Consider the following 25,411-nt stretch of genomic DNA (forward strand, 5'->3'; position numbering starts at 1 on the left):
TAAATGTTGGGGTGTAGCTGACTTTTGACCTTGTCTGTTCCACACACAACTCATGCCATAGAAGGAAGCGGAATTGAGACACCCCACTCGCTGTTTTTTTTCCAATTAAAGTTAATGAACTAAGTAGACCAAATCCAGCTATCGCATTGGTGTCTACACACCCAGTAAAGTAGACCGGAACTGGCCATTTTTTCAATGGTAAACAGCCTTGGTGAACTATCTTCATTTATCCACCATCTTTGCTCATGCCACTGGTTTGTTGTCACCCGTCATCCCATGACCACAACTTGTTGGTTTTAGATGGCACCAGCAGATGGCAGAAAATGCCTAGTAATTCAAATACCCATTTAACGTCATTGCATTAAAATATCGTTCTTATTTTAAACTGTTCATTTTACAATTTAATTTGTGGAAAAGTTTTAAAAATATACAATTTTAAAGTTTTGTTTGACAAGTTTAAAGTTTTATTCGTCGGATGTAAGCTACAGGGTACAAACTATTTTTTATTTTTTATTTAACCTTTATTTATTCGTTTATGTAAAGGATAAACACATAACACTTCCAGTGTTCAGTAGCTCCAGCCAAACAACTTGACAGTGCGTGAGCTAAGCTTCTCCTAGGCCTTGATCATGACTCTCAGTTCCATTACATTACATATAAGAGTCATTGGACGAAGGCGTCTTCTGTATAGGGGAGTTTTGTTAAGAGCCCTAGCTGACGCTTGGTCTGAACATTAACACGCATCACTTGCGGTATGTTTTTGGAAGCGTAAGGACCTCCGCGATAAATAAGGTTAAATTGATATACACAACTTTATAGGGTTAGTGCTCCCACACGGCCATATCACCATGTTACAGCGCGTGTTTACGGAAAACAGACGGAAGACCGTAGACTACCTGTGCTAATTATCTATCTGAATCTCACCTGTGTGTAAACAGAAGATGGACGACACAAACGTGTGTCACTGAAAAATACTGTCAGCGGCAACTGTGTTTAAAAAACGGTTAAAACAGTGTACAGTAAGTATGCATTTTGCATTTGTGAAGAATTTTTTATGTGATATGAAAGTAGAGGGATTTATGTTTTTAGAACCGTACCGCAATTGAGAATCAATCGATTCTCGTTTAGATGGAGTATTGGGCTGTTTTGGCTTACAGAACATGTAAGGTCCTTGGACTATTAAAGGAGGCTCATTTAGTCCATTATCGGGCTAAGTTTGTCCGTGCTGGCTTGCCATCAAACTATCAGCTTTGTTTCATTGATAAACTAAAAAGATAGTAGTTGTGTCAGATCTAAATAGAGACGCCTGGAATAGGTTTACCGGATGTATCGGAGACAATGGCGAACATGAAAGGATAACTGCAGATAAAGTGTCTGGAAAATAGAGAACCGCGACAAAATCTTCAAAAGTTTATACTTCACTTTCATGTTTACTTGTTGGATGCGCTTTTGTGTGCACGAAGGCTACAAACTATATTCAGGACAGTGCTGCGGATACAGGTAGGTTACAGCTGTAGGATTTGTTTATTTAATTTTTGTTGGTTTTGGTTGGGCATGTTTTTAGCGATTGATGAGCTTGACAGACACGCATTAAAATATTGTTGATCTTTATATTCATTTGACAGAGCACATTGTCTGTATTGCCATTATCATACAAAAAATACGTAATTGCAATGTTGTGCATTACCTTTGTAATGGAATTCTGTACGTGTTGTAGCCTACTGCTGTAGAAAATCGTTGCGTTAGTGCGAATTTCTCGAACTGTATGTAACCTCCATGCAAGTGTTACATGGGTTACATTTCTAGCACCGTGTTTAACGTTACATTGTCTCAAGTTGATACTTTGTCTTCCAACCATCACAGCATCTGTCAATAAGCTTCATAATAGTTGTAGAATGTTTAACATAAAAACTTAGTAGAGTTCAAAGGAATTATGTCATTATAGTGTGTGCTTCAACTGTATGCCTACTGTAGTCTTATGTCCATACATACATATACACACACCTGTAAGCCAAAAGGCAAATTTGGACAAAGGACTATGAAAGTTGAATGCTGAATGTGCCCTCCATGTGACATTGAATGTCTGCTATAACAAAGAGTAACTACTGCATTTCAATGTTGAACATGACTGTTCTATGGTACTGGATTCACTTGTCTTCATGTACCCTTCATTCCCCAGGGTCTGTCTGTACTGTGGCCAGCCCTGAGGGCAATGAGGCTGTGACTTCCCTCCTGCAGCAGCCATGACAGAGCTGGAGATTGATCAGTCCCACCTGCCACAGGTCCAGGAAGGTATGTGGAGAATCAGACTCATTGGCCAGACCAACAGGTGTGTGTGTGTGTGGGGAAACAAAGGTGTAACACTTCATTTGATTTGAAAGGCCACAGATTCCCTGACAGTCCCCCACCAAGACTTAAAAGATTGTGCCCAAGTGTGTGACTTTAAATTGCTGGGAAAATAAAAACAGCCAGACCCTCATTACATACACCCTTGAGGGATTTCATTAAGGAAGGCTGGCATTAGTTAGCTACCCAGCATCCTTGTTATGTGTTTCAGCAGAGGGTTACGTGTTGTTGCCGTGTCCCTCTCCACCAGCGCTTTGTTTTGTTTTATCTGGGATTAGAGGTGCTCGTGTGATTTCTTAACATGGTAGGCAGGACTGTACACTGTCAAAGCCAAGACTGGTCTGTAGCATGTGGCCTGTACACAGCAGATAAGAGCCTGGAGTGTGATTGCCATTCCAGATACTCTCCCTCTCTGATTTCAGCTGGGGGTGGAAAGGTTGTCTGTCTGTCTGTGTATTGTTAAGGAAACTTGGCGTCTTTAACTTGCTACTTTTTTGTTGTCACTTGTTGCAGTAATTTGACACAAAGTTACTGATTTCTACCAATGGGTTCTAATGGCTTGGGTGGGGTAGCTTTGTCTTTGGCATTTCTGAATAAATGCTAACTAATGAGCAGGACAGCAATAGATGTCGATCATTTCCCTTTCCGCTCTTGTTTCCACAGACAATGAGCACAGTGTGTAAGAGAGCTTCATTAAGCAGCGAGCAGTGGACTAACGAAGCAAGCTGTAGACTCTTGGACCCCTATAAACTATTCACTAAAACAATAGCAGCACACTAAACTTTCCCTTCACAATTTATTTTTACTGAAATGATTTGTCAATGTTCTGATTGTTTTACACTGAACAAAAATATAAACGCAACGTAAAGTGTTGGTCCCATGTTTCATGAGCTGAAATAAACGATACCACAAATCTTACATACTCACGAAAAGCTTGTTTCTCCAAATGTTTGTGCACAAATTTGTTAACATCCCAGTTAGTGAGCATTTCTCCTTTGCCAAGTTAATCCATCCACCTGACAGGTGTGGCATATCAAGAAGCTAATTAAACAGCATGATCATTACACAGGTGCACCTTGTGCTGGGGACAATAAAAGGCCACTCTAAAATGTGCAGTTTTCACACATAACACAATGCCACAGATGTCTGTAGTTTTGAGGGAGCATGCAAACGTCGTTTTAGAGAATTTGGCAGTACCATGTGTAACCACGCCATTTAGGAACAGGTCGAAACATGAAACATTCATGGCCATTTAGCTAGCTTGCTGTTGCTAGCTAATTTGTCCTGGGATAAAAACATTGGGTTGTTATTTTACATTAAATGCACAAGGTCCTTTTTTTCTGGATCTTTGTAGAATTTTGACGCATTTTGAGTCATACAAAATCATGTGTTCTCTAAGACAATTAATGCTGGAGTGTGGACCTCAGTTCATCTTTCAATCACCCACGTGGGTATATACTCCTAAAAAAACAATGAGGAGATGCGGGTCTTGCAGCGCGTCAAGCGTAAAAAAAGTTATATTTTAGCGCCTGGCTAAGCAGACGCTCGTTGACGCACGCGAGCAGTTTGGATGAAATTATTTAATAACATGTATGTGTACATTTATTTTGCAACGCTCGCACACGTTGTGGTAAGCATGTTATATGAACTGTAACTCAGTAAAATCTTTGAAATTGCATGTTGCGTTTTTATATTTTTCTTCAGGTTTACTCAAAAGGGTTAAGTTAACGTCCTGTGTGTTGTATTTATGCATCAATATCCAGAAGTGTGGTGTTCCCAGTGTCCCACTTCTCCTTCCCCATCCTAGAATCTCAGCCAAATCAACTTGCTTTGTTTTCACTCCCCTCTTATCGGTTCCTTTTTTCTCCTCTGGCTACTTTCCTGATATAGCCTGCCTCACAGGGGGAATATAGCTCCATAAGGAATGCACCCCCCCCCCCCAAGTTACTCTTTCTCCCAGTCCACACAGCCCCCCCCACCCCCCTCTCTCTCTTCCTCTCTGTGACCGCTCTATTAGTGTCTGAGCACACAGGAGCTGATGGTCCCAACTCTTGTTAAAACAGTCCAACACAGAAAGAGAGGGACTAAGCGGAGGTGATTTAGGTTTACAGAACAGCGAATAGCAGTAAAAACAGACTAGTGGGAAGGAAGAAGGGAAGCAGGGGGATGCGTGGGTGATGGGGATTTGGCTTAAAATAGAACCCCTCGTCACTTTCTCCCACTCTCCCTCCTCCACTTCTTTTGTCTGCCAACCACTTTACATCATCCACTGGCCAAGTGGCTGGGGAGATAAAAGCAAAATGGCTGTGTTTTAACAATCGCTTCCTCTCACTGGAGGTTGGTTGGACAGATTTGCATTCTACTCAGATTGTTTAAGCACCATTCATTTTCCTAATGCATGATTGACATCCTCAGTGGAGGAAGATTAATGATAGGGGAGAGTGTTTTTACCCACAGGTCGCAAAGGTCATTGCTGCATGCTTCTGGCTCTGCACTTCAACCTTAATCTTTTACAGCCCGCTCCCCTGGAGAGGCGACTGTCTGGAACCCTCATTAACCTATTTCTGTATCGCTTTCAACCTTTGGGTCTACAAGAAACCCTGGATGTCCTCCCCTTGAGTCCCTCCATCTCTCCCTCACCTTGACAATCTGATACCCTTGTAACCCCTACCCACCAATTCTTCCTTCCTTCCTTCATTCGCCATTACCAATTCCACTTGATCTTTTACTCCTCTTATGAAACAAACAAGTCAGTGCCTTTTGTAAAGCAGCTTAAGGTCCCCTCCCCTGTGAAATCACGTAAAGAGCCCCTGTAAGATCCCCTGGGTCGTTCCATGTCATTTCAGCAAGCCATGATACCCACCATCTGAGATTGTTCTGAAATCATTTCTGTAGTTAGACACATAAGATAAGCATTCCTGCAACATTTATTTGGTTGAAAGATTATTTGAACTTTGAATTTAAGCTAATTGATTGCACCCAAATTGGCCATTTTAATTTAAAGGATTCAATCCAAAGAAATTGTCAAACGCCACCCACGGACCCCCCACACCCGCGCCAATCCCACCCTAACAACGAGTATATTGTATACATTCTCTATGTCTGACGAGTAATATGGAGCTGCGGCTCAGAGTATTGTTTCTTCATCTTATGTAATGTATTCTTAGTGAATTTGGTGATGTTTTTTTGTACAGATAAATTAGTAATTGAAGCTGTTAGGTTTATATCCCATCTTACATCCTGATATTACCAGGTTCTGGTTCACCCAAATTACAAAATGGCATATTGGTTTCCTTACCCTTTAAGCCAGGGGTTCCCAAACTTTTTGGGCCCTCGACCCCATGTTGATATAAAAAAAAAAAAATCGGTACCCCACCATGTAAAAACTGTGATCAACTGTAAATGTTTACTTTTTTAGTTGGGGCTATGACAGTCTATTACAAATCATTCTGACAGTATTTCAATCTGAAGGAGTTTGAAGTGACTGAAATGCATCAAAGGTATTGGGATGTTCAGAAGATCATTAGGCAATACTTTTGAATGATCTTCTGTGAAGAAAATAACATAATTGATGATGTTCTTTTCCCCCCAGTCTGATTAGGGCCTGGTCTTGTCCAATCTGTTCTAATGAGGCTTGTGGGAACTGTAGAGGGAAACAAGACTCATACGTGTTCCTGAGAGTCATATCTTTCAGTGATGGGGTCATAATAATTTATAGCTTAAACCTTTCAAAAGAAGGAGCCACATTTGTAGGAAGAAAACAGAAACCGCTCTGTTTATTACAACCATATTTAGCTGCTACCGGCGGCTACTGATGTAACCCCAGTTCTATGAACCAAGCACGATTATTTTTGTTGTTGTTTCTCTCGCGACCCCATTTTCAAATCAGGTGACCCCTTAGTTTGGGAAACACCGCTGTTAGCAGTTTATGGACAAGGTATGACAGCAACCCATGCATTGGTTTTGTTTACCTGGCCATGGTTTCAAATGCAAACTTTTTTTTAGCATTTGTGGCACAAATCCAATGCAAGTCAATGGTACCTATATTAACATTTCCTCGCTTCATATTGAAATAATCTATAAGTAACATCATTGAGTTACACAATCAATTTTTAGACACTTCAGGAAGATTTGGATATGAAGCGTGAAATGCTAATGTAGGTACCATTGACTTGCATTGGATTTGTGCCACAAATGATAAAAAGTTTGCATTTGAAACCATGGCCAGGTAAACAAAACCAATGCATGGTTTGCTGTCATACATTGACCATAGACTGCTTACATGTTAAGGAAACCAATATGTCATTTTGTAATTTGGGTGAACTATCCTTTTAACATTGAGGGGGGATTCTTAAAAATAACTTTAAAAAATCTGGAACAGCACCATCTACTGGTCAGAACCTGATAATATCAGGATGTAGGATGGAATATACACCTACGAACTTTAATGACTCATTTCTCAGAACTGCGGAAAAAAACTGACCAAATTCACTGGGAATACGTTACATAAGATGAAGAAACAATACTCCGAGCCGCAGCTCCATACTACTTGTCAGACATAGAGAACTGATACTATATATTCGTTGAGGCGGCAGGTAGCTTAGTGGTTAAGAGCGTTGTGCCAGTAACTGAAAGGTCGCTGGTTCTAATCCCCGAGCCGACTAGGTGAAAAATCTGTCGATGTGCCCTTGAGCAAGGCACTTAACCCTAATTGCTCCTGTAATTGCTCCTGTAAGTCGCCCTGTCATGTAAAACCTGTCTCTCTGTCCCTCTCGTCCACACCCCTGGATGTATAACTTGAGCTTAGTTTTTAAAGGGCTGACTGAGTTCCAGAAAACAAGTTAACCCACAAGGCGGACACACCTACACAGCCTCAGTCACTTCCACTGCTCTAGGGCCTGAGTGAGTTGAGCAGTCTTTGTTTAACATGATTATTTTTTATTACAAGAAGAATGTAGGCCTACTTGAATTTTTCCTGGAGTTTGTCCCGTCCATTTAATTTCTGTGAGTGAGTTGAGGCCTGGAGAAAGACTTAAACTCTTGAGCTGTTCTGGATCAAAGCCCTACAGTCACCTAATCCTACATTCTGTGTAGACTGGACACATAGAGTTGAAGTTGGAAGTTTACATGCACTTAGGTTGGAGTCATTGAAACTCGTTTTTCAACCACTCCACACATTTCTTGTTAACAAACTATAGTTTTGGCAAGTCGGTTAGGACATCTACTTTGTTCATGACACAAGTAATTTTTCCAACAATTGTTTACAGACAGATTATTTCACTTATAATTCACTGTATCACAATTCCAGTGGGTCAGAAGTTTACATAGACTAAGTTGACTGTGCCTTTAAACAGCTTGGAAAATTCCAGAAAATGATGTCATGGCTTTAGAAGCTTCTGATAGGCTAATTGACATCATTTGAATCAATTGGAGGTGTACCTGTGGATGTATTTCAAGGCCTACCTTCAAACTCAGTGCCTCTTTGACATGATGGGAAAATCAAAAGAAATCAGCCAAGACCTCAGAAAAAGAATTGTAGATCTCCACAATTCTGGTTCATCCTTGGGAGCAATTTCCAAACGCCTGAAGGTACCACGTTCATCTGTACAAACAATAGTACGCAAGTATAAACACCATGGGACCACGCAACCGTCATACCGCTCTGGAAGGAGACTGGTTCTGTCTCCTAGAGATTAACGTACTTTGGTGCGAATAGTGCAAATCAATCCCAGAACAACAGCAAAGGACCTTGTGAAGATGCTGGAGGAAACAGGTACAAAAGTATCTATATCCACAGTAAAACGAGTCCTATATCAACATAACCTGAAAGGCCGCTCAGCAAGGAAGAAGCCACTGCTCCAAAACCGCCATTAAAAAGCCAGACTACGGTTTGCAACTGCACATGGGGACAAAGATCGTACTTTTGGGAGAAATGTCCTCTGGTCTGATGAAACAAAAATAGAACTGTTTGGCCATAACGACCATCGTTATGTTTGGAGGAAAAAGGGGGGCACTTGCAAGCCGAAGAACACCATCCCAACCATGAAGCACAGGGGTGGCAGCATCATGCTGTGGGGGTGCTTTGCTGCAGGAGGGACTGGTGCACTTCACAAAATAGATGGCATCATGAGGAAGGAAAATTATGTGGATATATTGAAGCAATATCTCAAGACATCAGTCAGGAAGTTAAAGCTTGGTCGCAAATGGGTCTTCCAAATGGACAATGACCCCAAGCATACTTCCAAAGTTGTGGCAAAATGGCTTAAGGACAACAAAGTTAAGGTATTGGAGTGGCCATCACAAAGCCCTGACCTCAATCCTATAGAAAATGTGTGGGCAGAACTGAAAAAGCATGTGCGAGCAAGGAGGCCTACAAACCTGACTCAGTTACACCAGCTCTGTCAGGAGGAATGGGCCAAAATTCACCCAACTTATTGTGGGAAGCTTGTGGAAGGCTACCCGAAACCTTTGACCCAAGCTAAACCAATTTAAAGGCAATGCTACCAAATACTAATTGAGTGTATGTAAACTTCTGACCCACTGGGAATGTGATGAAAGAAATAAAAGCTGAAAGAAATCATTCTCTCTACTATTATTCTGACATTTCACATTCTTAAAATAAAGTGGTGATCCTAAATGACCTAAGACAGGGCATTTTTACTAGGGATTAAATGTCAGGAATTGTGAAAAACTGAGTTTAAATGTATTTGGCTAAGGTGTATGTAAACTTCCAACTTCAACTGTAAGTGCAGCTGGCTGATCCAGGTTGTTGCATAATCTCTTTAGCCACACGGCAGGTGTAACTGTAATTGAATGGCGTGTCTGTCTGGATGAGGTTTAATGCTGGGTTAAACCCTGAATGCTGGTTAGACTCTGACTGGCATTCATCCACAGTGATGGTGGAACTTAAAGTATCTGGGCTTATTGGTCAGGAAGAGTGGTTACCTTTTGACTTGCAGTGTTGTTGAACATGTTTGCATGTTGTTGACCTAAATTACCAAATTGACTAAAAAGAAACACCAACCGGGTGTCACTGTTTTGTGGAGCATGGTTTGAACCCCTGTATGACAGGCCCAGGGCCGTGGGCACCCACCGTTCCCTGTTTACAGAACAAGACAAAGGGGAGACATCCTCAATTTGACTGGCTCTGTGAACTCAGGCTGCTTGTGTGAACCCAAGATGTAACATGGCATTGTTAGAACAGGGTGTAGTGTAGGTACTAAAGGGCAACCGTTCCCTGGAGCTATTTTGTCTCATCAGAGGAACACACGGAGGCTTAAGTCTACTGTAACAATTTAGAACAGCGAGATGGAGTGAGTGGGGAAGGAAGAGAAGGATAGAGAGACAGTGAGAGCGACGAAGAGAGTGGTCATTCACTGTTAACATAGGCTCTGCTCTGCCAATCCATGCTGAGAATGTTGTTTACACAGACATGGCCCAGTCTGGTTTATGGGTTAAGCAATGGGATTATGTGTTTAAATTGGAATTGAGAACTCCTGGCTCAGGGGCTTTCCCTGCAAGAGATGACCGCTGCCACAAACCATCCTCCTAGTGATATCACTTCCTGTTTACTTGGGAGTTTCACTAAATCTTGAGCAAATCTGCTTAGAAAATACAGGAAAGAATCATGACATCAGTAGTGTAGGTTATTCTGTGATAAATATATATGTGTGTGTCTGTGTATACATTACCAGTCAAAAAGTTTGGACACACCTACTAATTCATGGGTTTTTCTTTATTTTTACTATTTTCTATATTGTATAATAATAGTGAAGACATCAACTATGAAATAACACACATGGAATCATGTAGTAACCAAAGTGTTAAACAAATCAAAATATATTTTAGATTCTTCAAAGTAGCCACCCTTGATGACAGCTTTTCACACTCTTTGCATTCTCTCAACCAGCTTCATGAGGAATGCTTTTCCAACTGTCTCGAAGGAGTTCCCACAAATGCTGAGCACTTGTTGGCTGCTTTTCCTTAACTCTGCGGTCCAACTCATCCCAAACCATCTCAATTGGGTTGAAGTCGGGTGATTGTGGAGGCCAGGTCATCTGATGCAGCACTCCATCACTCTTCTTGGTCAAATAGCCCTTACACAGCCTGGAGGTATGTTTTGGGTCATTGTCCTGTTGAAAAACAAATGATAGTCCCACTAAGCGCAAACCAGAAGGAATGGCGTATCGCTGCAGAATGCTGTTGTAGCCATGCTGGTTCAGTGTTCCTTGACTTCTAAATAAATCACAGTGTCACCAGCAAAGCACCATCACACCTCCTCCTCCATGCTTCACGGTGGGAACCACACATGCAGAGATCATCCGTTCACCTGCTCTGCGTCTCACAAAGACATGGTGGTTGGAACCAAAAATCTAAAATTTGGACTCATCAGACCAAAGGACAGAATTCCATTGGTCTAATGTCCATTGCTTGTGTTTCCTGGCCCAAGCAAGTCTCTTCTTCTTATTAGTGACCTTTAGTAGTGGTTTCTTTGCAGCAATTTGACCATGAAGGCCTGATTCACACAGTCTCCTCTGAACAGTTGATGTTGAGATGTGTCTGTTACTTGAACTCTGTGAAGCATTTACAGTGAGGGGAAAAAAGTATTTGATCCCCTGCTGATTTTCTACGTTTGCCCACTGACAGACATGATCAGTCTATAATTTTAATGATACGTTTATTTGAACAATGAGAGACAGAATAACAACAACAACAAATCCAGAAAAACGCATGTCAAAAATGTTATGAATTGATTTGCATTTTAATGAGGGAAATAAGTATTTGACTATTCTGCAAAACATGACTTAGTACTTGGTGGCAAAACCCTTGTTGGCAATCACAGAGGTCAGACGTTTCTTGTAGTTGGCCACCAGGTTTGCACACATCTCAGGAGGGATTTTGTTCCAAGATCTTCTCCAAGTCATTAAGGTTTCGAGGCTGACGTTTGGCAACTCGAACCTTCAGCTCCCTCCACATATTTTCTATGGGATTAAGGTCTGGAGACTGGCTAGGCCACTCAAGGACCTTAATGTGCTTCTTCTTGAGCCACTCCTTTTTGGGTCATTGTCATACTGGAATACCCATCCACGACCCATTTTCAATGCCCTGGCTGAGGGAAGGAGGTTCTCACCCAAGATTTTACTGTACATGGCCCCGTCCATCGTCCCTTTGATGCGGTGAAGTTGTCCTGTCCCCTTAGCAGAAAAACACCCCCAAAGCATAATGTTTCCACCTCCATGTTTGACGGTGGGGATGGTGTTCTTGGGGTCATAGGCAGCATTCCTTCTCCTCCAAACACGGCGAGTTGAGTTGATGCCAAAGAGCTCAATTTTGGTCTCATCTGACCACAACACTGTCACCCAGTTCTCCTCTGAATCATTCAGATGTTCATTGGCAAACTTCAGACGGGCCTGTATATGTGCTTTCTTGAGCAGGGTGACCTTGCGGGCGCTGCAGGATTTCAGTCCTTCACGGCGTAGTGTGTTACCAATTGTTTTCTTGGTGACTATGATCCCAGCTGCCTTGAGATCATTGACAAGATCCTCCCGTGTAGTTCTGGGCTGATTCCTCACCGTTCTCATGATCATTGCAACTCCACGAGGTGAGATCTTGCATGGAGCCCCAGGCAGAGGGAGATTGACAGGTATTTTGTGTGTCTTCCATTTGCGAATAATCGCACCAATTGTTGTCACCTTCTCACCAAGCTGCTTGGCGATGGTCTTGTAGCCCATTCCAGCCTTGTGTAGGTCTACAATCTTGTCCCTGACATCCTTGGAGGAGCTCTTTGGTCTTGGCCATGGTGGAGAGTTTGGAATCTGATTGATTGATTGCTTCTGTGGACAGGTCTTTTATACAGGTAACAAGATGAGATTAGGAGCACTCCCTTTAAGAGTGTGCTCCTAATCTCAGCTCTTTACCTGTATAAAAGACACCTGGGAGCCAGAAATCTTTCTGATTGAGAGGGGGTCATTATTTTGGATTATTTTGTTGTTATTCTGTCTCTCACTGTTCAAATAAACCTACCATTAAAATTATAGACTGATAATTTCTTTGTCAGTGGGCAAACGTACAAAATCAGCAGGGGATCAAATACTTTTTTCCCTCACTGTATTTGGGCTGCAATCTGAGGTGCAGTTAACTCTAATGAACTTATCTTCTGCAGCAGAGGCAACTCTGGGTCTTCCTTTCCTGTGGCGGTCCTCATGAGAGCCAGTTTCATCATAGCGCTTGATGTGTTTTGCGACTGCACTTGAAGAAACTTGAAAGTTCTTGAAATGTTCCTTATTGACCGACCTTCATGTTTTAAAGTAATGATGGGACTGTCGTTTCTCTTTGCTTATTTGAGCTGTTCTTGCCATAATATGGACCAAATAGGGCTATCTTCTGTATACCACCCCTACCTTGTCACAACACAACTGATTGGCTCAAACACATTAAGAAGGAAAGAAATTCCACAAATTCACTTTTAACAAGGCACACCTGTTAATTTAAATGCATTCCAGGTGACTACCTCATGAAGCTGGTTGAGAGAATGCCAAGTGTGTGCAAAGCTATCATCAAGGCAAAGGGTGGCTACTTTGAAGAATCTCAAATATAAAATATTATTTTTGACACTTTTTTGGTTACTACATGATTCCATATGTGTTATTTCAGTTTTGATGTCATCACTATTATTCTACAATGTAGAAAATAGTAAAAATAAAGAAAAACGCTTGAATGAGTAGGTGTGTCCAAACTTTTGACTGGTACTATATACAGTTGAAGTCGGAAGTTTACATACACTTAGGTTGGAGTCATTAAAACTCGTTTTTCAACCACTCCACAAATTTATTTTGAACAAACTATAGTTTTGGCAAGTCGGTTAGGACATCTACTTTGTGCATGACACAAGTAATTTTTCCAACAATTGTTTACAGACAGATTATTTCACTTATAATTGACTGTATCACAATTCCAGTGGGTCAGAAGTTTACATACACTAAGTTGACTGTGCCTTTAAATTGCTTGGAAAATTCCAGAAAATGATGTCATGGCTTTAGAAGCTTCTGCTAGGCTAATTGACATCATATGAGTCAATTGGAGGTGTACCTGTGATTGTATTTCAAGGCCTACCTTCAAACTCATCACCACTTTGCTTGACATCATGGGAAAATCAAAAGAAATCAGCCAAGACCTCAGAAGAATAAATGTAGACCTCTGGTTCATCCTTGGGAGCAATTTCCAAACGCCTGAAGGTACCATGTTTATCTGTACAAACAATAGTACGCAAGTATAAACACCATGGGACCACGCAGCCGTCATACCGCTCAGGAAGGAGAAGCATTCTGTCTCCTAGAGATGAATGTACTTTGCAAATCAATCCCAGAACAACAGCAAAGAACCTTGTGAAGATGCTGGAGGAAACGGGTACAAAAGTATCTATATCCACAGTAAAACGAGTCCTATATCAACAACCTGAAAGGCCGCTCAGCAAGGAAGAAGCCACTGATCCAAAACCGCCGTAAAAAAGCCAGACTACGGTTTGCACCTGCACATGGACTTACTTATTGCTGTTCACTGGACCTTATGATCACTCAGCTACACAGCTAATGCCTGCTGGACTGTTCCTTTACACTGTACCCCATCCTGTTTAGCCTCAGCCCAAACTTTTGTTGCCATTACCAGTTGTCTTAGCCCTCTCGACTAACACCTGTGATTGCGTTATGCCTCTCTCCCATGTCAATATGCCTAGCCTATTGCTGTTTGGGTTAGTTCTTATTATACAATTTCACTGTAGAACCCCCAGTCCCGCTCAACCAGCCTCAGAGAGCTCCTTTGTCCCATCCCCCATACACGCGGAGACCGGCTCAATCGGTACCTCCAGTGATGCTATCTCTTTCATAGTTACCCAATGCTTAGGTGTACCTCCACTGTACTCATATCCTTCCATATCCTTGTCTGTACATAATGCTCTGAACCTATTCTACAACGCCCGGAAATCTGCCCCTTTTATTCTCTGTACCCAACGCACTAGAAGACCAGTTCTTAAAGCCTTTAGCCGTATCCTTATTCTATTCCTCCTCTGTTCTTCTGGTGATGTAGAGGTTAACCCAGGCCCTGTAGCCCCCAGTATCACTCCTACCCCCCAGGCGCTATCATTTGTTGACTTCTGCAACCGTAAAAGCCTTGGTTTCTTGCATGTTAACATCAGAAGCCTCCTCCCCAAGTTTGAGTTACTCACTACGTTAGCACACTCTGCCAACCCTGATGTTCTAGCAGTGTCTGAATCTTGGCTTAGGAAGGCCATCAAAAATGCAGAAATGTCCATCCCGAACTACAACATTTTCCGTCTAGATAGAACTGCCAAAGGGGCGTAGTTGCAATCTACAGTAGAAAGAGCCTGCAGAGCTCTATCATACTATCCAGGTCTGTGCCCAAACAGTTTGAGCTTCTACTTCTAAAAATAAACCTTTCCAGAAATAAGTCTCTCACTGTTGCCGCTTGCTTACAGACCCCCCTCAGCCCCCAGTTGTGCCCTCGACACCATATGTGAATTGCTTATCACCCATCTATCCTCAGAGTTCTTACTGCTTGGTGCCCTAAACTGGGATATGCTTAACACCCCGGCCATCCTACAATCTAAACTAGATGCCCTCAATCTCACACAAATGATCAAGGAACCTACCAGGTACAACCCTAAATCCGTAAACATGGGCACCCTCATAGATATAATCCTGACTAATTTACCCTCTAAATACACCTCCGCTGTCTTCAACCAGGATCTCAGCAATCACTGCCTCATTGCTGCGTCCGTAATTGGGTCCATGGTCAAACGACCACCCCTCATCACTGTCAAACGCTCCCTAAAACACTTCAGCGAGCAGGCCTTTCTAATTGACCTGGCCCGGGTATCCTGGATGGATATTGACCTCATTCTGTCAGTAGAGGATGCCTGGATGTTCTTCAAAAGTGCTTTCCTCTCCATCTTAAATAAGCATGCCCCATTAAAAAAAATTCAGAACTAAGAACAGATATAGCCCCTGCTTCACCCCAGACTTGACTGCCCTTGACCAGCACAAAAACATCCTGTGGCGTACTGCATTAGCATCGAACAGCCCCCGCGATATGCAACTTTTCAGGGAAGTCAGGAACCAATATACACAAGCAGTTAGGAAAGCAAAGGCTAGCTTTTTCAAACAGAAATTTGCATCCTGTAGCACTAACTCCAAAAAGTTTTGGGACACTGTAAAGTCCATTGAGAATAAGAGCACCTCCTCCCAGCTACCCACAGCACTGAGGCTAGGAAAAACTGTTACCACCGATAAATCTACGATAATCGAGAATTTCAATAAGCATTTTACTACGGCTGGCCATGCTTTCCACCTGGCTACCCCTACCCCGGCCACCAGCTCTGCACCCTCCGCTGCAACTTGCCCATGCCCCTCCCGAGATCCCCCGAGATTGGAAAGCTGCCGCGGTCATCCCCCTCTTCAAAGGGGGTGACACTCTAGATCCAAACTGTTACAGACCTATATCCATCCTGCCCTGCCTTTCGAAAGTATTTGAAAGCCAAGTTCACAAACAGATCACCGACCATTTCGAATCCCACCGTACCTTCTCCGCTATGCAATCTGGTTTCCGAGCTGTTCATGGGTGCACCTCAGCCACGCTCAAGGTCCTAAACGATATAATAACCGCGATCGATAAAAGACAGTACTGTGCAGCCGTCTTCATCGACCTGGCCAAGGCTTTTGACACTGTCAATCACCGCATTCTTATTGGCAGACTAAATAGCCTTGGTTTCTCAAATGACTGCCTCGCCTGGTTCACCAACTACTTCTCAGATAGAGTTCAATGTGTGAAATCGGAGGGCCTGTTGTCTGGACCTCTGGCAGTCTCTATGGGGGGTGCCACAGGGTTCAATTCTCGGGCCGACTCTATTCTCTGTGTATATCAATGATGTCGCTCTTGCTGCTGGTGACTCTCAGATCCACCTCTACGCAGACGACACCATTTTGTATACATCTGGCCCTTCACTGGACACTGTTAACAAACCTCCAAATGAGCTTCAATGCCATACAACACTCCTTCCGTAGCCTCCAACTGATCTTAAACGCTAGTAAAACTAAATGCATGCTCTTCAATCGAATGCTGCTTGCACCCGCCCGCCTGACTAGAATCACTACTCTTGGTGGGTCTGACTTAGAATATGTGGACAACTACAAATAGCTAGGTGTCTGGTTAGACCGTAAACTCTCCTTCCAGACTCACATTCAGCATCTCCAATCCAAAGTTAAATCTAGAATCGGCTTCCTATTTTGCAACAATGCCTCCTTCACTCATGCTGCTAAACATGCCCTCGTAAAACTGACTATCCTACCGATCCTTGACTTCGGCGATGTCATTTACAAAGTAGCTTCCAACACTCTACTCAGCAAATTGGATGTAGTATATCACAGTGCCATCCGTTTTGTCACCAAAGCCCCATATACTACCGACCATTGTGACCTGTACGCTCTCGTTGGCTGGCCCTCACTACATATTCGTTGCCAAACCCACTGGCTCCAGGTCATCTATAAATCACTTCTAGGCAAATCCCTGCCTTATCTTAGATCATTGGTCACCTTAGCAACACCCACCCATAGTATGCATTCCAGCAGCTATATCTCACTGGTCATCCCCGAAGCCAACACCTCCTTTGGCCGCCAATCCTTCCAGTTCTCTGCTGCAAATGACTGGAACGAACTGCAAAGATCTCTGAAGCTGGAGACCCTTATCTCCCTTACTAATTTTAAGCATCAGTTGTCAGAGCAGCTTACCGATCAATGCACCTGTACACAGCCCATCTGTAATTAGCCCACCCAACTACCTCATCCCCATATAGTTATTTATTTTGCTCATTTGCACCCCAGTATCTCTATTTGCACATCATCTTCTGCACATCACTCCAGTGTTAATACTAAATTGTAATTATTTTGCACTATGGCCTATTTATTGCCTTACCTCCATAACTTACTACATTTGCACACACTGTATATAGATTTTCTATTGTGTTATTGACTGTATGTTTTGTTTATTCCATATGTAACTCTGTGTTGTTGTTGTTTTTATCGCACTGCTTTGCTTTATCTTGGCCAGGTCGCCAACTTGTTCTCAACTGGCTTACCTGGTTAAATAAAAATATCTTACTTTTTGGAGAAATGTCCTCTGGTCTGATGAAACAAAAATATAACTGTTTGGCCATAATGACCATCGTTATTTTGGAGGAAAATGGGGGGATTATGTGGATATATTGAAGCAACATCTCAAGACATCAGTCAGGAAGTTAAAGCTTGGTAGCAAATGGGTCTTCCAAATGGACAATGACCCCAAGCATACTTCCAAAGTTGTGGCAAAATGGCTTAAGGACAACAAAGTCAAGGTATTGGAATGGCCATCACAAAGCCCTGACCTTAATCCTGTAGAAAATATGTGGGCAGAACTGAAAAAGCATGTGCGAGCAAGGAGGCCTACAAACCTGACTCAGTTACACCAGCTCTGTCAGGAGGAATGGGCCAAAATTCACCCAACTTATTGTGGGAAGCTTGTGGAAGGTGACCCGAAACCTTTGACCCAAGTTAACAATTTAAAGGCAATGCTACCAAATACTAATTGAGTTTATGTAAACTTCTGACCCACTAGGAATGTGATGAAATAAATAAAAGCTGAAAGAAATCATTCTCTCTATTATTATTCTGACATTTCACATTCTTAAAATAAAGTGGTGATCCTAACTGACCTAAGACAGGGAATTTTTACTAGGATTAAATGTCAGGAATTGTGAAACTGAGTTTAAATGTATTTGGCAAAGGTGTATGTAAACTTCCAACTTCAACTGTATACAGTGCATTCGGAATGTATTCAGACATTTTCCACATTTTGTTACGTTACAGCCTTATTCTAAAATTGATTAAATTGTCAATCTATACACAATACCCCATAAAGACAAAGCAAAAACAGGTTTTTAGAAATGTTTGCAAATTTATAAAAAATCTAAAACTGAAATATCACATTTATATAAGTATTCAGACCCTTTACTCAGTACTTTGTTGAAGCACCTTTGGCAGCATTTACAGCCTCGAGTCTTCTTGGGTATGATGCTACAAGCTTGGCACACCTGTAGTTGGGGATTTTCTCCCATTCTTCTCTGCAGATCCTCTTATGGTCTGTCAGGTTGGATTGGGAGTGTCACTGCACAGCTATTTTCAGGTCTCTCCAGAGATGTTAGATCGGGTTCAAGTCTGGGCTCTGGCTGGGCCACTCAAGGACATTCAGAGACTTGTCCCAAAACCACTCCTGCGTTGTCTTGGCTGTGTGCTTAGGGTTGTTGTCCTATTGGAAGGTGAACCTTTGCCCCAGTCTGAGGTCCTGAGCGCTCTGGAGCATGATGCTGCCACCACCATGCTTCACCGTAGGGATAGTGCCAGGTTTCTTCCAGATGTGATGCTTGGCATTCAGGTAAAATAGTTCAATTTTGGTTTCATCAGACCAGAGAATCTAGTCTAAGTCCTTTAGGTGCCTTTTGGCAAACTCCAAGCGGCCTGTCATGTGCCTTTTACTGAGGAGTGGCTTCCATCTGGCCACTCTACCATAAAGGCCTGATTGGTGGAGTGCTGCAGAGATGGTTGTCCTTCTAGAAGGTTCTCCCATCTCCACAGAGGTACTCTGGAGCTCTGTCAGAATGACCATCGGGTTCTTGATCACCTCCCTGACCAAGGCACTTCTCCCCCGATTGCTCAGTTTGGCCGGGCGGCCAGCTCTAGGAAGAGTCTTGGTGGTTCCAAACTTCTTCCATTTAAGAATGATGGAGGCCACTGTGTTCTTCAATGCTGCAGACATTTTTTGGTACCCTTCCACAGATCTGTGCCTCAACACAATATTATCTCGGAGCTCTATGGACAATTCCTTTTGACCTCATGGCTTGGTTGTTGCTCTGACATGCACTGTCAACTGTGGGACCTTATATAGACAGGTGTGTGTGCCTTTCCAAATCATGTCCAATCAATTGAATTTACCACAGGTGGACTCCAATCAAGTTGTAGAAACATCTCAAGGATGATCAATGGAAACAGGAAGCACCTGGGCTCAATTTCAAGTCTCATATCAAGGGGTCTGAATACTTAAGTAAATAATGTATTTCAGATTTCTATTTTTTATAAATTTGCAAAAATGTCTAAAAAAAGAAACCTTTGCTTTGTCATTATGGTATATTGTGTGTAGATTGGTGATGAGGATGTTTATCTAATCCATTTTAGATTAAGGCTGTAACTTAACAAAATGTGGAAAAAGGGAAAGGGTCTGAATACTTTCCAAATGCACTGTACATACATGCATGCATGCATACATACATACATACATACATACATACAGTGGGGAAAAAAAGTATTTAGTCAGCCACCAATTGTGCAAGTTCTCCCACTTAAAAAGATGAGAGAGGCCTGTAATTTTCATCATAGGTACACGTCAACTATGACAGACAAAATGAGAAAAAGAAATCCAGAAAATCACATTGTAGGATTTTTTATGAATTTATTTGCAAATTATGGTGGAAAATAAGTATTTGGTCAATAACAAAAGTTTCTCAATACTTTGTTATATACTCTTTGTTGGCAATGACACAGGTCAAACGTTTTCTGTAAGTCTTCACAAGGTTTTCACACACTGTTGCTGGTATTTTGGCACATTCCTCCATGCAGATCTCCTCTAGAGCAGTGATGTTTTGGGGCTGTCGCTGGGCAACACAGACTTTCAACTCCCTCCAAATATTTTCTATGGGGTTGAGATCTGGAGACTGGGTAGGCCACTCCAGGACCTTGAAATGCTTCTTACGAAGCCACTCCTTTGTTGCCCGGGCGGTGTGTTTGGGATCATTGTCATGCTGAAAGACCCAGCCACGTTTCATCTTCAATGCCCTTGCTGATGGAAGGAGGTTTTCACTCAACATCTCACGATACATGGCCCCATTCATTCTTTCCTTTACACGGATCAGTCGTCCTGGTCCCTTTGCAGAAAAACAGCCCCAAAGCATGATGTTTCCACCCCATGCTTCACAGTAGGTATGGTGTTCTTTGGATGCAACTCAGCATTCTTTGTCCTCCAAACACGACGAGTTGAGTTTTTACCAAAAAGTTCTATTTTGGTTTCATCTGACCATATGACATTCTCCCAATCCTCTTCTGGATCATCCAAATGCACTCTAGCAAACTTCAGACGGGCCTGGACATGTACTAGCTTAAGCAGGTGGACACGTCTGGCACTGCAGGATTTGAGTCCCTGGCGGCGTAGTGTGTTACTGATGGTAGGCTTTGTTACTTTGGTCCCAGCTCTCTGCAGGTCATTCACTAGGTCCCCCCGTGTGGTTCTGGGATTTTTGCTCACCGTTCTTGTGATCATTTTGACCCCACGGGGTGAGATCTTGCGTGGAGCCCCAGATCGAGGGAGATTATCAGTGGTCTTGTATGTCTTCCATTTCCTAATAATTGCTCCCACAGTTGATTTCTTCAAACCAAGCTGCTTACCTATTGCAGATTCAGTCTTCCCAGCCTGGTGCAGGTCTACAATTTTGTTTCTGGTGTCCTTTGACAGCTCTTTGGTCTTGGCCATAGTGGAGTTTGGAGTGTGACTGTTTGAGGTTGTTGACAGGTGTCTTTTATACTGATAACAAGTTCAAACAGGTGCCATTAATACAGGTAACGAGTGGAGGACAGAGGAGCCTCTTAAAGAAGAAGTTACAGGTCTGTGAGAGCCAGAAATCTTGCTTGTTTGTAGGTGACCAAATACTTATTTTCCACCATAATTTGCAAATAAATTCATAAAAAATCCTACAATGTGATTTTCTGGATTTTTTTTTCTCAATTTGTCTGTCATAGTTGACGTGTACCTATGATGAAAATTACAGGCCTCTCTCATCTTTTTAAGTGGGAGAACTTGCACAATTGGTGGCTGACTAAATACTTTTTTTCCCCACTGTACATACAGTGGGGAGAACAAGTATTTGATACACTGCCGATTTTGCAGGTTTTCCTACTTACAAAGCATGTAGAGGTCTGTCATTTTTATCATGGGTACACTTCAACTGTGAGAGACGGAATCTAAAACAAAAATCCAGAAAATCACATTGTATGATTTTTAAGTAATTAATTTGCATTTTATTGCATGACATAAGTATTTGATCACCTACCAACCAGTAAGAATTCCGGCTCTCACAGACCTGTTAGTTTTTCTTAAAGAAGCCCTCCTGTTCTCCACTCATTACCTGTATTAACTGCACCCGTTTGAACTCGTTACCTGTATAAAAGACACCTGTCCACACACTCAATCAAACAGACTCCAATCTCTCCACAATGGCCAAGACCAGAGAGCTGTGTAAGGACATCAGGGATAAAATTATAGACCTGCACAAGGCTGGGATGGGCTACAGGACAATAGACAAGCAGCTTGGTGAGAAGGTAACAACTGTTGGCGCAATTATTAGAAAATGGAAGAAGTTCAAGATGACGGTCAATCACCCTCAGTCTGGGGCTCCATGCAAGATCTCACCTTGTGGGGCATCAATGATCATGAGGAAGGTGAGGAATCAGCCCAGAACTACACGGCAGGACCTGGTCAATGACCTGAAGAGAGCTAGGACCACAGTCTCAAAGAAAACCATTAGTAACACACTATGCCATCATGGATAAAAATCCTGCAGCGCACGCAAGGTCCACCTGCTCAAGCCAGCGCATGTCCAGGCCCGTCTGAAGTTTGCCAATGACCATCTGGATGATCCAGAGGAGGAATGGGAGAAGGTCATGTGGTCTGATGAGACAAAAATAGAGCTTTTTGGTCTAAACTCCACTCGCCGTGTTTGGAGGAAGAAGAAGGATGAGTACAACCCCAAGAACACCATCCCAACCGTGAAGCATGGAGGTGGAAACATCATTCTTTGGGGATGCTTTTCTGCAAAGGGGACAGGACGACTGCACCGTATTGAGGGGAGGATGGATGGGGCCATGTATTGTGAGATCTTGGCCAACAACCTCCTTCCCTCAGTAAGAGCATTGAAGATGGGTCGTGGCTGGGTCTTCCAGCATGACAACGACCCGAAACATACAGCCAGGGCAACTAAGGAGTGGCTCCGTAAGAAGCATCTCAAGGTCCTGGAGTGGCCTAGCCAGTCTCCAGACCTGAACCCAATAGAAAATCTTTGGAAGGAGCTGAAAGTCCGTATTGCCCAGCGACAGCCCCGAAACCTGAAGGATCTGGAGAAGGTCTGTATGGAGGAGTGCGCCAAAATCCCTGCTGCAGTGTGTGCAAACCTGGTCAAGACCTACAGGAAACGTATGATCTCTGTAATTGCAAACAAAGGTTTCTGTACCAAATATTAAGTTCTGCTTTTCTGATGTATCAAATACTTATGTCATGCAATAAAATGCAAATGAATTACTTAAAATCATACAATGTGATTTTCTGGATTTTTGTTTTAGATTCCGTCTCTCACAGTTGAAGTGTACCTATGATAAAAATTACAGACCTCTACATGCTTTGTAAGTAGGAAAACCTGCAAAATCGGCAGGTTATCAAATACTTGTTCTCCCCACTGTACATGTTGGAAAAGCCCTGATAGACTGTGTTGAAAGTGTGTATTTCTGTCTGAACTGAGGAAAAGGAGAATGTGACTGGGTGGAGCCATTTGACTATCAAGCATGTGGTGTTAATTTTTATTGATTTACCATGTCAGCCCCAGAGTGAGTGTTTTTTAAAAACTCACTGCAGGCAGAGATGTTTAGACCCTCTTGGCTGCTGTAAACAACTTAGGTGAAACAACCCACCCACGGGTCTCTTAAAACATGCTATTAAAACAAGATCAAATGAGGGGAGCAATACAGTGGTCATTCTTCTACCTAAAGTTTCAAATGTTTTGCTCCACTAAAACCTATAACAGCAACCAGCCTCCTCAATGGGCAGTTAATATCCTGTTACTAACCATGAAGTCAATCAATAACATTTATTTGTAAAGATTGTTTTACATCAGCAGATGTCACAAAGTGCTATACAGAAACCCACCCCAAACAGCAAGCAATGCAGATGTAGAAGCACAGTGGTTAGGAAAAACACCTTAGAACGGCAGGGACCTAGGAAGAAACCTAGAGAGGAAGCAGGCTCACCAGTCTTCTTCTGGCTATGCCGGGTGGAGATTATAAGAGTACATGGCCATTTTAAGGGCAGATTTGTTCTTCAAAATGTTGAAACGTTCATAGATAAGCAGCAGGGCCAAATAAAATAATATATGAGAGAGAGGCAGAGAATCCCAGTGGAGAGAGGGGAGCTGGCCAAGCAGAGACCGCAAGGGCAGTTCGTCGCTCCAGTGCCTTGCCGTTCACCTTCGCACCCCTTGCCCAGACTATACTCAGTCCTAGGACCTACTGAAGTGATGAGTCCAGTAAAGACTTAAAGGTCGAGACCGAGTCTGCGTCTCTCACATGGATAGGCAGACCATTCCATAAAAATGGAGCTCTAGAGGAGAAAGCCATGCCTCCAGCTGTTTGATTAGAAATTCTAGGGACAATAAGGAGGCCTGCGTCTTGTGACTGTAGTGTACTTGTAGGTATGTACAGCAGGACCAAATTGGAGCGATAGGTAGGAACAAGCCCATGTAATCCTTCGTAGGTTAGCAGTAAAACCTTGAAATCAGCCCTAGCCTTAACAGGAATCCAGTGTAGAGTGGCTAGCACTGGAGTAATATGATTCTAGCAGCCGTGTTTAGCACTAACTGAAGTTTATTTAGTGCTTTATCCGGGTAGCCGGAGAGGAGAGTATTGCAGTAGTCTAATCTAGAAGTGACAAAAGTGACATGGATTAGCTTTTCTGCATAATTTTTGGACAAAACGTTTATACTTTTGCATTTTACGAAGATGGGAAAAAAGCTGTCCTTTGAAATATTCTTCATATGTTTGTCAAATAGAGATCAGGGTCTAGAGTAATGCTGAGGTCCTTCAGTTTAATTTGAGACGACTGTATAACCATCAAGATTCATTGGCAGATCCAATAGCAGATCTCTTTGTTTCTTGGGACCTAGAACTAGCATCTCTGGTCTGTCTGTTTAAAAGTAAAAAAGTGCTCCGCTCTCTTCACATCAGGCATCACTTTCTCTATGTGACCTACTCTCTTAATATATATATTTCTGTGTCCTTGTATTTACTTTCTGGTGGCTTAAGAACTGGGGGGAATGGTTAATCGTGTAGTAAACTGATCTGGTGTATTGCCATGTTCAGCAGGTAGCCAGGCCTGATATATCAGTCACTGTGATGGGGGAGCTGTGGCTGTGTAACACGGTCAGACCATAATGCAGCAGGGTGATTTGATTTGGGGGTCAGAGGTCAGGAGTCTTTAGATGCTGCTGTGGAATGTCTTGGGGCCCCTGTGGGTGCCAAGGGAGTAGGTACTAAAGATAGATATTATTTACACCAACTGCTCTGGCCCCTGCAGGAAAGGGTATGACTGTCTGTGTAGAGAATTCTGTCTTTATGTGGGAGACCTATTAAAAAATATACCAAAAGTTCAAACATTTAACTTTTTATTAGAACATGTGACAATACATTTTTCTCTTTGACATATTCATTGAATTAATGACAATCTGCACTTCAAATTATCCCCTGTGTATTGCTGTTTTGTGTAAGAGAGTGTGTAAAAAGGTTGCAATGCATAGGAGGCTGGTGGGAAGAGGTATAAGAGGATGGGCTCATTGGAATGGAATGAATGGAACGGAGTCAAACGTGGTTTCCATATGTTTGATGTGTTTGATACTGTTCCATCAATTCCATTCCAGTCTTTTACAATGAGCCCATCCTCCTTTAGCTCCTCACATCAGCCTCCTCTGTTGCAACGTAGTCTGTGGCTGATGAGAGGAGTGACAGTAGAGCCATTGAAAGAGAGACCTCTGTGGAGCCCAGGCCCACACCCGGTTAACGACCACGTCTGGTCTGGTTTGGTGCACCGTTACACTGCAGCTGCTGGCACAATTCCAGGCTGGATGTTCCTCTGAGACTCACTAGGCTGCCCTCCAGCT

At 42.7% G+C, this 25,411-nt stretch overlaps 1 protein-coding gene across 1 annotated transcript in view; it reads left to right on the plus strand.

Annotated features, from left to right (window-relative positions):
* Positions 1-691: 691 nt before the first annotated feature.
* The window catches only part of LOC311147509 (uncharacterized protein), a 47,895-nt gene continuing 23,175 nt past the window's right edge, over positions 692-25,411 (plus strand). Inside the window, exons 1-2 of the mRNA XM_084184261.1 lie at positions 692-1,019; positions 2,180-2,292. Of these exons, the coding sequence (XP_084040387.1) occupies positions 2,244-2,292 (49 nt within the window). The 5' untranslated portion in view covers positions 692-1,019; positions 2,180-2,243. The remainder of the gene's footprint in view (positions 1,020-2,179; positions 2,293-25,411) is intronic.

The sequence above is a fragment of the Coregonus lavaretus genome, assembly GCF_964263955.1.
Source record: "Coregonus lavaretus genome assembly, chromosome: 20".
NCBI lineage: Eukaryota > Metazoa > Chordata > Actinopteri > Salmoniformes > Salmonidae > Coregonus > Coregonus lavaretus.